The sequence below is a fragment of the Hakea prostrata genome, chromosome 5 (genome assembly GCF_041222555.1).
Source record: "Hakea prostrata isolate BN-2017 chromosome 5, UWA_Hpros_2, whole genome shotgun sequence".
Classification (NCBI taxonomy): domain Eukaryota; kingdom Viridiplantae; phylum Streptophyta; class Magnoliopsida; order Proteales; family Proteaceae; genus Hakea; species Hakea prostrata.
Window position 1 is genome coordinate 3,156,861 of NC_142604.1, and position 15,609 is coordinate 3,172,469.

Consider the following 15,609-nt stretch of genomic DNA (forward strand, 5'->3'; position numbering starts at 1 on the left):
TCTCGTCTCGCTATCTCAAAATAGCGAGATCTCCCACCATGGCTGAGAGGATGGAGGATATGGAAAGGTGGTCTGCTTTAGAGAAGATCATGAGATCGTCAGCAAAAGCAAGGTGCGTGAGATTTAAGGATTTGCACTAGGGAATGGGGGAAATGAGGAACTTATATAAGTACATCAACATTAAATGTCAAATGTGGAATTGTGCACAATTGAACATATTTGATGTACCATTTCACTTTAAAGCTTTATGTTCCCATTTATATTAAATAATGATTATGTATTTCATGTTTTATAAGTCTGCATGTTCATTCCTTCCACATATCAGTTTCAAAGTTACCGTCAAGTTAGAACTCATATATACACATGTTTTTTCACAAATCTAAGGCCAGCCCAATGTTTAAAGGCCTACAATAGGCTTAATACCAAATTGCAGCCCAACCTAAGCCCTAAAACCCACCAAGATGTACCCTCAAGTCTACTCGAGTTGACAGGATTTTACCAAATCTCAGCCGAGATCTCTCGAGATCTCTGTTTTTCAGCTAGCCGAAACCATGCTAGAGACGCCCAATATAGGGAAGGGTGTGGTTTCAATTGAAGGAGCTAAAAGAATTAGAAGGAGGCCTAAAAATGACCATATGAGAAGTAGTGAGGAAGGAAATACATAGTCTATGATTGGTACCAAGTATGACATCATATAGAGCCTATTCAAGGGCAAGGATCCATGTAGTTGGACCACATTTAGCTGAGACTCTCTTGAATTACTAGGCAGCTTTTACCTTTCATCTTGCATCTTTTATTTTTTTGTGTCATCTCCCTTTTTCATTTCTCAATTCATTTACCATCCCACATTTCCAATCTCTTAATTCCCTTTTTTTATTAGATTGCAGTTTTCCCTAACTTTATTTTGTTTGGATCCATGTATCTGACCCTATTAAGTTGGTATAAGACTGAATTTTGTACTATTTTAAAAATGAAATAGCTTTGGTAATAATCCAGAAAAAGAAAAAGGCGAGTTAAACAAGATAAAAGCATACACAATAGCAGAAACTGCACGGCAATATCTCTCCCACATACTGCGAAATCTTGGCTGTCCTCCAAGATCCCATAACTTTATTGTGACATTCCCTTTTGTCACTTTCCTCATATTAAATCCTACCTGTGCACCATCAAGCAAGCAAATGATAAAGTTACTCACAGAAAAGTCTTGTCATGCAGCAGCACGCTTGTTAAGTACGATGTCTCTTACATGATGACAAGCAATAAAACATTGTCTGAAGCATGCAAAACAGGTAAATACGTACCGTAGGGATCATGTCTTCACTATATCCTCCAGTCTGGAATGAAGACCCCAACAAAGTGCCATAAACCCGTAAGCCATGAGCATTTAAAAGTGAATTCTACAGACAGTACTACAAAAACAAATTTACTTACAGCAATGACATTCACAAGTGAAGTTTTTCCAGCATTCTGAAGTCCTATCAATGACAACTCCATTTCTTGCTTGAAGAAAAGACTGCAGTTGAGTCAAAATAAAAAGAGTTATATAAATCTCTAAACAGAAAGAACCCTTTTTTTAGCAGAAAAAACAAAAGAACAAACATGTCTATGGCTTCAAAGCATTTTGTGTTGCAAATGGGTACAACGGCAGAATTGTCTTATTGTTGATAGAGGGGTAACTTGGTTTGGTCTTGCATTGATCTGAACCGGATCGAGGACAACCCAAAGAGGGCCAAGGGAGGTTACCAGTACCCTGCAGCCCTACCAGAAACCCAGGGAATTTAGGCAGCATCGGGGTATTTTGGTCATTTTTAGGTGCCCCAGTCAAACCCAATCTGACCTAGTTTGATTCAGAGTCCTGTTAGGAGTTTCGATCTACTTTTATTTTCAAATTTGAGTCCTCAATTGTTAAGGTATGAAAGAGTCCTAGTCTAGCTAGGAGTCCTAATTAGAGAAGGATTTCTTTAGTCGGATCCAGTATGTTCCCCAAATCTACTTTTGTTTTTGAAAAATTGTATTTGGTTTTGTTTTGGTCAAGTTATTGAACAGTCCCAAATAGAGAGTGATTCCCTTAGTTACAGTCCACTCCTTACAAGGATTCCAGATCCACCCTTATTTTGCAATTTGGATCATCTTAGGATGAGTTATGATACCTTGCATGAATGTGAGTCTTTAGTCCAAGTAGGAATCCTGGTTTGATTTGCTTTCAAAAGTTGAGCCCTATTGTGAGTTCCTACTAAAAAGCTACAAATAAGCCTCTCTATATTGTAAAAGGCAGATTATGTTTTGATGAATAAAATTTGAGAATTGAAGAAGCAAGTAAAGAATCGTGGGTTCCCTAGAAGCTAACTTGCTGCTGCGTTTGTGCATGAAATTCTATAGTTTCAAGTCTTCAAGGTGCCTCCTTCTCGTCCAAGTAAGTACAGCCAAGCCCCACCCTCTTTCTTCTTCCTCCCTCATCTGCAGCTTTCCTCCCATTCACCAAAACCTTAATTCTGTAGTTGCAGCCTCCCCCCCCCCCCCCTCCCTCCTCTTTCTTTTTCTTCTTCTTCTTCTTCCTTCTTACCTGTGGCAGCTTAGGATTTTCCAGAAAATTAAAAGCAGAACCCTAGACTTCCCTAACCCCTTAACCAATGCCAGCCCCTTTAGGAACTCCCATCCCCCTACCCTACCTTTGATCCCCAATTGAGCCCTTCCCCTTTCCCCTGAACCCTAGTAAAACCTACTCATCATCTTCTTCATTAGAAGCCCTAAAACCCTAAAATTTCAAATTCATAATTCTCCTCGACCTCTCATCCAAATCCTAAACCCTGCTTGACACTTGACCTGAACCCCATCCTAGCTTAGCCCCTAGGAACCTAGAATTTAAGAAACCCTAATTGTCTAAGCCCTAGACTTGGAATTCAATTCTGAATCTTAAATTACAACAAGAGTTCAGTGTTAAAGTTCATAACCCTAGTTCCTAACCCTAGCCAAACCTAGCCCTACTTCATTCCTAACCCTAGAACTTTCAGATCAGCCCTATTCACTCAACCGTAGGGTATTACAAACCCCAGTTTGCCACTGATTCACATCATGCTTGCATCAATTCCTTAGTTAACATCATGCGTCCATTCTAGAATGTTCTACATATTTTAAAATAAAGAGGTTCATTGTCACACTAGAGACAATTTATAATTTTTCCAATCTTCAACATGGTACCAGAGCAGGATCGACCTAGGTATCCAAAAAACCTACTTGTGCCCCTTCCCTGTTACTGCCAGCACCACCTACAATCACTGCCTCCCTCCCTCTCCAGTCCTCCCAATGCCTCTCTTCCATCTTCTAGAGCTACCAAGAGGCAGAGGGAGGAAAAACTCCATGACTACCAACCTAGGTAACTTCTTTTTAATCTTATCCTCCTTTGACTTGATCAAAACTAAACCAGCTGCTTCATTTTTATTTGTTTTTTTTGTTTTTTTTTTCCCCTGTTGGCCAATTAGATAATGGGTTGTTATTGTTTGCAATTACTACTGGATCATGATCGTCATCGTTGACAACTCTTGTGGCAGTGTTTGGTGCCATTCGAGAAGTTTTCAGATAAGGCACATGTATTTTGATAGCTCTACCTGTGACGAGCAGTGAATTCACCAAGTATACATGTCAGCTTTAGTGGTTAGAGAGGTTTTCAGAAAGAGTTGATAGATTTTATAACTTCTCAAGTCTTATTACATGTTTATATAGTGCATGGAAGAAGCTCGAAGCGGCAGGTGAGGGCCCCATATTGAAAAGGTTGAGATTAGTACATTCATTCAATGGCAGCATATTCAGAGTGAATTTCAGAAGTCTCCTTGGCACAAATGGGAGAAGTACTATTCTTCAAAAGAAATGTATTTTACTGAGTTATTATTCCAAAGCAACTGGTTTCATAACATTCTTACAGACAGAGAAGTTATGGCGATTACCATATTACTATGCAAACAGGGAGCAAATTTGAAGAGTGGACGAGATTAAGGTAAAGAAGTTTTATGGGGGATCAGATGTGTATTTCAGTAGATCACATTGTTCTGAGCATTTTCGCAAGGTTTCAGTAACACAGAAATATCTCCCTCATTTTAGGTTGAAATTTAGATTCGCGAAGTGTTTGGCTTGATCAGAAATGAGAGGGATGCCTCTGAAGAGAACAAAGGAAAATACAGCAAGGATTTTATAGAGAATGCTTCAGCGTTGGTTTTCTCGATTCATGTCTGTATAATCCTAACCAGAATCTGAAGAAGAAAAGGAGATGAGGGCGAAAGCACAGATTTTAGTAGAGTCAATACTAGCAGTCCCCTCTAATATCTTTATTTATACTCATCAGTTACATAACTCTAGATTGTTATTTGTAATAGGAATCTGCAATAAAGTCTAAAGTCTAAACACAATTCTAAGAATAAATATAAACTGAAAATGAACCCATAAGGGACAATCCCCTTATGGCAACTTGCAAGTAGTCCAATGCTCCCTCTCAAGCTGGAGTATACCTATATCAAAATGCTACACCAGCTTGGGACAACAATAATAGATATTAAGATCAGCACAAATGTCGAGCATAAAGAAGTGGTAGACACTAGTCAACACAAAAGACCTCATTTAGGTAGCATAATCATTTCAAGCACATCAACCATCAGCAATTCCATTAGATGATTACTCTTTGGCTGAACCTAATCAGCAATGATCAAAAGAGGCAGTAGTGAGGTCGGACCATGATCCACAATATTATAGTGGCAACAACAACATCAAAGACACTTCCCAAAGAAGGCCAGTAGGAGTAAGAAGTCATTTCTCAATGAGAGATAGAAGTGTATCATCCAATACATCATAAGCGGCATGTAGTAGCTAGTATTCTGCTCAATTAGAAAGTCAGTGCAGAGCCCAAACAGAGGTTTGATTTCCCAAAAAAAAAGGGTAAGTAGTACACATTACTGCAAACCAGACTGCACTAGGTTGTTCTAGACCACGCAAGCAGTATAGGTTATTGTAAACCAGATAGAAAGTACCAAAATTTTAGACAAAATGCAGTATAGATTACTGCAAACCAAAAGTAATGCAAGAGTCTAAGGGCGCGTTTGGTAACGGGCCAACGAACAGTTTTTGCGATCTTTTGCTCTCAGAACACCAAAAAACGTCAAAAAGCGTTTGGTAAATGGGTCATTCTTTCGTTTTTAGGAAATGAACCAGTCCAATTTTTGTGTCTAAGAAAGCTTTTTGCAAAATAACTTTGACTTATTTCATCTTTCTCAAAAACAAAAAGCAAGCCTCAAAATTGCGCACAAAGAGGGACACCCAAACCAAATTCCATTCACACAAAATTTCGTGTAACTCCTTTCCGCCTTCAACACATATGTATGATGGTTCAATAACCTTTAATGAAATACATCAATCACACAAGATCCTAGACGCACCTCTCCACTTCATCCACCCTATTTTAATTCTTTGAGAAACATCATCCTCTATATCACCTCTTTTATTTATGATTGAACCTACCTAAAAGAAACACTTTGAGGAATCTCTTTATCATCAAGTTTCACCACCTCATCATCTATCCGATCATAACTAAAGTTACAAACTAGATATTTTGTCTTCGTGCTACTTAATTTAAAGCTCTTGATTCCAAAGTTGGTCTCCATGATTCTTACTTGGTATTAATCCCCACTTGAGTCGCATCTATCAACACAATTTCATCAACAAAAAGCATACACCAAGGGACCTCGTCTTGAATGTCTTTGGTTAATTCATCCATTACAAGTGTAAATAAATATGGGTTTAAAGTTGATCCTTGATGTAGCTCAACTATAATTGAGAATTCATTACTTTGTCCCACCCACTATTCTTACACTTGTTATTGAACTATCATACATATCCTTAACTACGTCTACATATTTACTTGCAACACTTCTTTTCTTTAGTACTTGCCAAATTAACGCTCTAGGAACTCTATCATAAGCTTTTTTTAGGTCAATAAATACCACATGAAGGTCTTTCCTACACTCTCTATACATTTCTATAAGTCTCCTAATTAGGTAAATAGCCTCCGCTGTAGATCTACCCAACATAAACCCAAACTGGCTCTCCGTAATTGTGGTTCAGTGTCTCAAATGGATTTCAATTATTATCTCCTATAGTTTCATAAATGGCTCATCAGTTTAATGCCCCTATAGTTATTACATTTTGAATATCTCCTTTATTTTTGTAAATTGGAACCACGATGCTTCTTCTCCATTCATCTGGCATTTTCCCTGTGCTTATAATCTTATTAAACAACTTAGTACACCAAACTAGCTCACGGGTTACTAAGCTCCTCCATACTTCTATTGGAATTTCATCAGGACCTTGTATCTTGCCTAGTTTCATCCTCCTTAGTGCTTCTTTTACTTCGAACATCGAAATTCTCCGCATATATGTTTAAAAATCGGTGCCTTGGTGAATGGTGTAATCGTCCGAATCACAGGTGCTTGAAGCATGTTCTTTTTTTGAATAATTTTTCATAATTATGATTCTTGAATGCTTTTTTTTTTTGGACGAATGTGACTATTGAATATTTATTTAACTTATTATAGAAAGTAGTTGTATTGAAAAGTAGTTTAAAAGTAGTTGTATTGAAAAGTAGTTTAAAAGTAGTTGTATTTAAAACAATTTACCCAACCGCTTTTGTCACCTTATTGCCACCTAGGCGCCAGTTTGTCGCCTAATCGCCTAGGCAAAGCCTTAATCACTTTGGTCACCTTGCCGCCTTGACAACCTTGGATCCAATGCAAGGAAGTTGTGATCAATCCAGCTAGAGACCATGGGATTGGAATCTAAATTAGTGGATTTGGATGGTGGAGATCAAAGTTTTGTTGCCGTATTGGAGTTTGGTAGAAGGAAGGACTCACACCCAGACAAAAAGGAAAGGTGGTTTGCCAGCTTTCGGAAGTTGAAGTTGGATGATACCCATGTCCAAGTATGAGCTTTGTGATTTCAACAAGTTCCTTCTCATGTTCGAACCACCCTGGACCATCCAGCCCTTCTGTTCATAGACAGCAGGCGGCAGTTGGTGCCGAGTAGTCAATTGACAACCGCCTAGGGGACCTGGTAGGTTGGGTAGTTTCATGAAAATCAAGTTTTAATGACCCTTTAGCCTCTATTTAGTGGTTTAAACCCCAATTTCCGTGATTATTCCCTCATTAGCCTGCCAAGAGTTCAAGGGAGATTAGAGGCAAGTTTTGGGAGAAGGAAAACACCATTGTTGCAACAGAAAGCTGGATTCTGCCAAATCTTAGTTAGATCATTGATCTTGAAGGTAAGCTTCTTGTTCAGATTTTGGTCAGAGAACCTATGTTTTCCAATCATCTCTAATCATATGCAGCAAGGGAGATGAATGATCTATCTCCACAATTGCTGAATTTTCCAGATCATGCTATTCTCCTTAAAGATTAATTTGAATTTGTAGATCTAGGCTTGAGTCTGATGTTTGGATGTTTTGTGGGTGTTGGGATATGCATTGGAGTCCAAATTCATGCCTAAGAAGAGTCCAAAGCCCCCCCTAGTATTCATGGAAGAAAGGTGTGAATGTCAAACTGGGTTTTGCTCAACAGGGGCGGTCGATTGGGGGCGGTCAATTGCCAAGTGACTCCTAGTTCCCAGGCAACTAACCGCCTTCCTTGCTATCAAGGAATTAGGTTATGTTTTGGGCTAGTTATGGTTTCATCTAAAATCTAATTTAACCAACATGTTTTTAGGATTTCTTAGAAGATTGTGGACATCTTTTTTTGTGAAGTTTGGATTTCAATTCAAGGTTTTGGAATGTTGTTTAGGTGAGGGGATTGTTGCTAGATTTAGGATTTATAATCTTACTTTTCAATTGCTTCCAAATTTATGATTGTGAAATACTCTTGAATATTGATTAGGACATGCATGCATTGGGCTCATGATGTGTGGTTGTTTATTCTACTGTTTCATTATCTATATCTCTTTGTACTTATATGAAAGCATGTTGGGATGGATTATGAAAATTTGCATCCATATTATCATATATCAAGGTTGTGGCTTACACCATTGCTATTGACTCTTCATGCATCTCACATTAACATAGTTATGCATGTACATGTGTGTCATTAGATGTATGGTCAGGATACACCACCCTTTCAACAAGGGTATTGAAGTCAAATGACCTGGTGGTCGCATAGATGACTTGTGGGCGTCCAACAGACAATTGAGAGTCATGAAGAAATACAGAGTACTACCAGCATATCATTCATTGCCAGGCTGCATATGGTACGGGATTGAGCTCGTGGGCGCCCAACAGACAGTTGTGAGCTGTGACGGGACCCGAATTGCCATTGTGTTTCATATGTGAATAAACCATAGAGTTACGGGATGTTAATCCAGCAAACAGCTGGGAGCCATGAGGATCAACATTCCTATAATGGGAGGGATACCGAACCAACATGAGCAACAAACTTGAGGAAAGGTATCGTTTTCATGAGTAACATCACAAGTAGGGGACCCCTACATGGATAGGTATTTCCCTAACATGCGTCAATCTCAGACCAATGGTTTTGTACTTGTGATTTGTTGAGATGGACAGAACACCCCTAATCCTGGTCATGGTGAGAGAGTGGTAAACCACCCTAGACCCCTAGTTGTGATGAGGATGATGATGATATGGACATGGATAAGAGATTGGACCTACCCAAAGGAGGCCAGTGAGACTTAAAGTGTGTTTACCTAGATAAAGACCAGCGTGGTTAGCATGCTAGCATTCACTCTAGGACCTCATTTCATTCTACAAATTTATATTCTTGTTGTTCCCTTACGAGTTCAAAGGATTGGAACTCAACCCTATTTTGTGACCTCTCTTCAGATGATAATGCAGGTTATGACGAACCTGTTGAACAGAAGGCACACCCTTATGCAGAGGTCTATGACATGGGGACCACAAAGCCCTATGAGCAGCCGCATGATGGATCCTATGTGTGCCATGATTGCACTTATGGAGCGTAGTTCTACTTTTTAGGATTAATAGCACATTTTTGGGATTGAGACAACCATTTTGGGACAGAGGGTTTAAATATTGAATTATTAAAGGGATATAACAACACTATTTAATTCGCTTCCACATTTTACTTGTGAGTATTCAATTCTTGATAATTAATGCCTTTATTCATTTTGTTCGTGAATATTGTGTTACATTTAATGTTATGATTATGATTTTGACGCACGATCTTGCGTCTGTGGATCACTATGCGGGTTATCGGGTTGGCCCGATACCGTTAGCTGGAGTGTGACATAAAACATATACGGTAGTGTGAGTATAAAAAAGCAGGTGAAAGGAGTGAATGGATGGATCAAATGGAGGAGGTGGGATGGAATGTCAGTCTTAATAAACCAGCAGGGTCTATGAATCAATAAAGGATTACAGATTAGAAAATTGCCGCATAGCAAACTGACAAAAAAGTGGCAATGCCAACCCTATTAGGAGAATTAGCAATAAAATATCCAGCAGTCAATGGCTCGAAGAATCTGCAACAACTTTCGATTTCTCTTCACAGTAGCAGCTGCAACCAGATTCTTGGAAGAAAACATCAGCCAATGGTTTCACGGTTGCAGTCTCAAACACATTACTCAAGAAGAGAAAAGAAGATAGAAGACGAAAGGGGTTAGGTGGGGGCTATCTCAGCAATTGAACATGGATTTTACTTCATAAGTGAGGCTACAACAAGGCCAGAAATTTGCTTTCTCTACATGGATGCAACTTTTTTTGTTTACTTTAAAACACCTCTCTTCTCTAGTACTTGCTGGATTAACTCCACGCACTCTGTCATGTTCTTTTCCTAGGTCAATAGAAACCACAAGCAGATCCTTCTATTAGTCTCCTAAGTAAGTAGATAGCTTTTGTCATGTATTTTACTGGCAAAACCAAATTGGGTCTCCATAGACAATGTCGCAGATTGCAGCAAACATATGATTCTCATGATAAACATAACCAGATCTCCTGAAAACAATACATACATATGAATATCTATCAAGCGAAACGACCAGAAGAACAGAAAATTTATTTACCTCCGCAGCCAATTGAGGAAAGCTTCCCATAACCCCATTCCAGAATGATCCGGGAAATGAAGGTCCAGAAGCAGAGAATGGAAAAATTATGGTTCTGATTTGAGAACGAAGACAGCAGAGAAATTGCCTTTAGGCTACGCAAAGTTTATTTTCTAAACTCCGTATCCGATGAGTAGCCGTAGGGAATCAATTACTATTTTTAAAAAGAAATCCCAATTTTAATGGGATTTTACAAATCCGGTTAACAATCCACACTTAGTTCGGCTCACTCATTGCAGCCCTGCCGGACAGCACATAGCTACCTTGTTTCTCCACTCTAGGTATCCTTGATTTATTCAGAATTTTCTTTTTTAATCAAAACTTGCATATTTGAGTATCCTGCTCCGGTCGTTTTTTGGCTTCTCTCTTTGCATACCGTTTCTTTGTTTTGTTTGTTAGATTAAAATAAGTCAACAAAAACGGAGGGGAAACGTCTAGCGTTTGCAACGAATATTTTTCTTAAAAAATTTAAAAATTTAAGTAAACCAAAGTGGGAATGCAATATACTTAAAACATTTTTAATGAGATTTTGTGAGAAAACTTAAATAAGTTTATAGTGTCGACATATTTTTTTTTTTTGGAGTAGAGCATATATGGGGGATGGAATTAATGCCGCCGGATAGGTGCGAACACCACAAGACCTCCCCGTGGGAGATTGGACATTTAACCGCTTTACTAACCCACCATTAACCACATATTCCATATTTTTTCTTGTTTTTTATTTCTCCATCCCAGTACCAGTGGACCGCACATTTCTATCTTTTTCACCATTTTTATCTCCTACAACTTTTTTTTTTCTCTACAAATAAACAGTCCCAAGAGGATACCTACCAATGAGTGTCACAATGAGATTTATTTTTAAATATATTAATTTAAATTGATTCTTAAACTTCATTTATACATCCATAAAAAAAAGACGGCCTTTTTCTTATAAAAACTTTAGGATTCATAAAATGAGGCCAACATTCTCCCTTGGACTAAAAAACGATATCTTTTTGTTCTAAACCCTAACCGCCTATTCTTTCTACCGTTCTCTCTGGTAGGTGGCAACCCGGTCAATATATTCCATCTTCTCCAACGCCTCGGCTCCCTCCCTTGTTGGTCGATGGTTCCATTTGCTGATTGCTCCTCCCCCATACGTAGAATTAGTACTACTATTATTTTTTGAAGGAAGCTTGGTGAGCTTCTCTGTGAGGTAAGAGCAAACACTAGTTCTACTTGGGTGTTATGCAATAACTACGCAACACTATGCAAGCTGCTGTTCATATCAAAACAATCTCAACCACTCATTTTGTAGTTTAATTACCAAATAAAAAAAAGAGAACCACTTAGCTAAACGAGTGGTCAAGATTTTGTCTTGACCACAAGTTTCGATCTAACTATAGGTTACACAATGCTGCCACAACAGTGAAGTAATTCTGAGGTGCTTGAGGTGTCTCTTGCACCTCATTTGTGTTTCAGCCCAACCCATTTCAAAACCCTTACAGTGTTTCAATCTTGTGAATCCTTTGGGAATATTTGTTTATGGTTTTCTTATTTCCTTATGAACAGGGCGGACCCAAGATTCAATATTGGGGGCTAAGGAATTAAAACTAGATAACCTTGTCGTCGGGGAAATACTGATGCTTTTTTGCCACATATATTATGTGGGCCTTTATATGACCCGTTGGGGGTCTTACCTCTAAATTTTTTATTATATTAAGGAATAAGCTCACATATATTTTATGTCGGCCCATACATATTTGAAAGAAAAAAAAGGATAAATTATTGATAATGAAAAAAATTTGACAAAACATAGATAAATTAAAGCAACAATATAATATATATATATACACACACATTTGATTTCAACCTGAAAAGTTAGATGCAAGCCAAAATTTTCTCTGCTAAGAAATATAAACCAACAAATTTTTTTTAGATAAGAGATGCAAATCAATGGTAGTTAATTACCTTACTAACTATAGACATTTTATTCACAATGCAAAATCAAATAACAAAAATTGCAGAAAAAATAAAAATACATAAAATATAAAAAGAATAATAATAAAATAAACGATAAATAAATTGAGAAAGACAAAGAGTACTTAATTGTGGAGTATATTTTTTTTCCAAGTTTTCTTAACCCACGCTTATAGAAAATGAATAGAATAATTAGAAATTGCCAATGGAGGAGTAATAGGATGGTTAAGAACCTGCTTCTCAGTGGAGAGGTCATGAGTTCAACTCCTACCGGCAGCATATGTAATATCCCTATCTCTATATGTAAAAAGTGCTTTAGTACCAAAAAACAAAAAGAGAGAGGATAGAGGAGATTGGAGAGAATAATTAATGATTGAAGGAATAGCTTCTAATTAAGAATGACATTTTGAATATCTAATCAGATTTTTTTTCAAAAATTCCCTTTAACCCACGTTTATAAAAAGAGAATAAAGCGGAGAATAAATAATGATTGAAAAGTTAATTTTTAATTAGGAATGACATTTATACATATTATTTTACCTTTAAATTTTGTCCTCAATATTGGATGGGGGCAAATAGTGACATTTCACATGTGGGAACAGAAAAAAACTGAAAAAATTAATATAAAAACTATAACAAATACGGGAATTAATATAATTTTTTTTTAAAATTTGGGCGAGGCCATGGCCCCCGATCCCTCTATAGGTCCACCCCTGGCGAGAATAGAATCAAGCAAAGTTGTGACTTTGTGTTAATCCGGGTTCTTGTAGGACTGGAAACATACCAAAGTAGGAAATCATGATCGATGGGAACACTAATCTTTCACTCATAAGATCCGCATTTTTATCAACAAGAGTCAACCTACGACATATTCACTAAGAAATATTGGTCTTGCCAATTAAGCAATTATGTGTAGGCAATAATAAAAGATATATTTAAAATACATCTATGCATTTCTCATTAGGACTGTCATACTAAAAAAAATAAAATTTATGCGGCAACCATCTAACGGCTTGTGGTGGGCAACTGCCCTACTCTAAATAAGATTTTTTTTTTTTTTTTTTTTTATTAAGAGCTTCTAATATACTGGGATGAGAATGAGAATATTAATGTTGCCGAATGGGTGTAAATCTAAGACCTCCCCGTGGAGGTTGGGCCTTTAACCGCTTTACTAACCCACCATTGACCGTAAATAAAAAAATTCAAACAAGTGTTTTAATCTGCAAACAAGTGTTTATGAGTGTCTTAATGGCACTCAAACGATTCGATTGTGTCATACACATTATGAAAGTTGATTGAGTTGCTGCAGATGTGCAATTTAGGTAATTGTCATTTGTACCTCTAAGATTTGATCGAAGTTATTATTGTATAAAAAAAGAAAATAAATTGTATAATGGAAATGATGTTTCTATAAAGAAAAAAAAAAAAAAAAAAAAAAACAAGTACACCACTTTTGATTGATGTAGCAAAAATGGGACATAATCGATCCACAAATCTTATAGATCAGATTTCTCATTGGTTAAATTCAGCAAGAAAAAATAGTTCAACATTGGAGGAACTCATACAACATTTATTTATGTTGTGGCACATTTGGTTAGCTTTCAATAATGCTGTCTACTCTAGACCAGTGAGTAATCCAGATCATATATGGAGATCTGCTCGATCAACAGCTGCAGAGCATCTAGCCCTTCATCAACATAGCAAATAAGGAAAAGAGTTCAAAAGCATTAAATGGAGGGCACCTCCTTGGCTCCTTTGCATTTCATCAAAATTAATGTTGATGGATCGCAATCAGCAAGGGTTCCAACAACTTCCAGGCTGGATTTGGTGGTATTGCTCATGATCACTTGGGTCACACTCTCTTCACCTTCTACTGTAAATGAGGAAACTCACAAGCAATTCAAATGGAAGCTGCTGCAATTTGAGAAGGACAGAAGCTAGCTATCTCCTTCAATCTAAAGAAAGTAATTATTGAAAGTGACAATGAAGCTGTTGTTAGTCTGATTAACAACAAGTCAGAGACTACACCTTGGAAGATCAGTCATTACATACATGATATCTTCAGTCTTTCCTCTCTGTTTGATGTTTTACTTGTAAATCATACTCATAGAGAAGGCAATTATGTAGCTGATAGATTAGCTTCTTATGTTGCTATTTCTCAGGCTTCTTTTTTTCTTTCTCTCCCCCACCTTTTATTTTTTGGCTTTTGCATTTTGATGTAATTGGTACTTTATCTCAGGGGCTTTTCTTTTAAATGAATTCAGCTATTCACCAAAAAAAAAAAAAAAAAAGACACAATCGATTAATTATGGGAGTCAATTCATGCAGAGTATTTCTACCCAAAAAAAAAAATTTAAAATTCATGCAGAGTATGATTCAAATTGATCTTTTACCAAAAAAACAAAAGATTCAAATTGATCGATAGAATAAAAGAAACTAATAAAGTACCAATCAGATTATCATCATTATTTTTCATGCATGACTTCACGAATAAAGAAAGCGGTGGTTACGGACGGTAAGGGAAGCCGGTAGAGCGGCGACGCCATTTGCTGTAAGTAAGGGTTTGGCCCGTGGCTCGCCGACGCCAGTCTGATGGGGTCATTATTTTCGTCGTGGTTTCACTTTCTCCCAAAGAAAAGTTATTGTAGCCGTGGAGGGTTCGTTATCGCAGTAAGTCCCAAATCAAACGGAACGGAAAGATCGACGCTGGTGTAAGGTCAGGATCAGAAAACGAAGAATAACTTAATTAGTAATAAACCCCCGATGGGTGACTCAGTTGGTAAAATACCAACGCTTCCAGTTAATTTTCATCTAGACCCCCTAAAGTTTGGTTCATGTCATTTTTAATCCAGTTTAAGTTTTCTTTTGCATATGGCTCCCCTGTGGCTTCGAAATGATTGAATAAGGACAAATTTAACTGAAACCTTTAATTTAATAATTTTTATGACGAAAATACCCTCTCTCTTTTTTGTTGATTTATTTGTTTTAATATTGTTTCTTTATAATAAACTTCTCTCTTTTATTCCATCTATCAAAACAAAAACAATTAAAAAAAAAAAAAACATTAGCAAATAACTCCCTCTGAAAACGCAAGTGAATATGCAGGTTGAATGGTTGAAGTTTTGAAACCCCACTTCTTACAACATCTCAAAACGAAAGCGAAAGTCCAACAATTTACTTCATTTAACTGTTCATTTTTCGGTATTGATGTCTTAGTTTTCAATCCTTGATTTGAGGTTTTGAATCTCATTCTAAATTCGTTGTTCCATGAAAGAGAACCTGTTATGAGAAATGGTTGAGACTTAAATCATTATTGAGATTTCAATACTAGATTTTTAGCAAAGGTTTATTTTGCGACATTGAAGGATTAGGTTTAAGAAGAGGAAGACGGACCGATTCAAAGTCCGGCAAAACCTAGGATTTCAAAGTCCTGCAAAATCTAGGATATCAAGTTTAAGGAGAGGGAGACGGACCGATTATGGCAAGTTTAAGAAGAGGAAAACGGGGTAAAGGTTGTTGATTCACAATGGAAACAAATCGCTGTTGATTGAT

The 15,609-nt window shown here is 37.2% G+C and overlaps 1 protein-coding gene across 1 annotated transcript in view; it reads right to left on the minus strand.

Moving 5' to 3' along the window:
- Positions 1–10,453, minus strand: part of LOC149014429 (ADP-ribosylation factor-like protein 8a) — a 30,337-nt gene extending 19,884 nt beyond the window's left edge. The window contains exons 1-4 of the mRNA XM_089155221.1: positions 10,060–10,453; positions 1,432–1,513; positions 1,302–1,334; positions 1,035–1,156 (exon numbers count right to left, since the gene is read on the minus strand). Coding sequence (XP_089011347.1) covers positions 1,035–1,156; positions 1,302–1,334; positions 1,432–1,513; positions 10,060–10,097 — 275 coding nt within the window. The 5' untranslated portion in view covers positions 10,098–10,453. The remainder of the gene's footprint in view (positions 1–1,034; positions 1,157–1,301; positions 1,335–1,431; positions 1,514–10,059) is intronic.
- Positions 10,454–15,609: the final 5,156 nt, after the last annotated feature.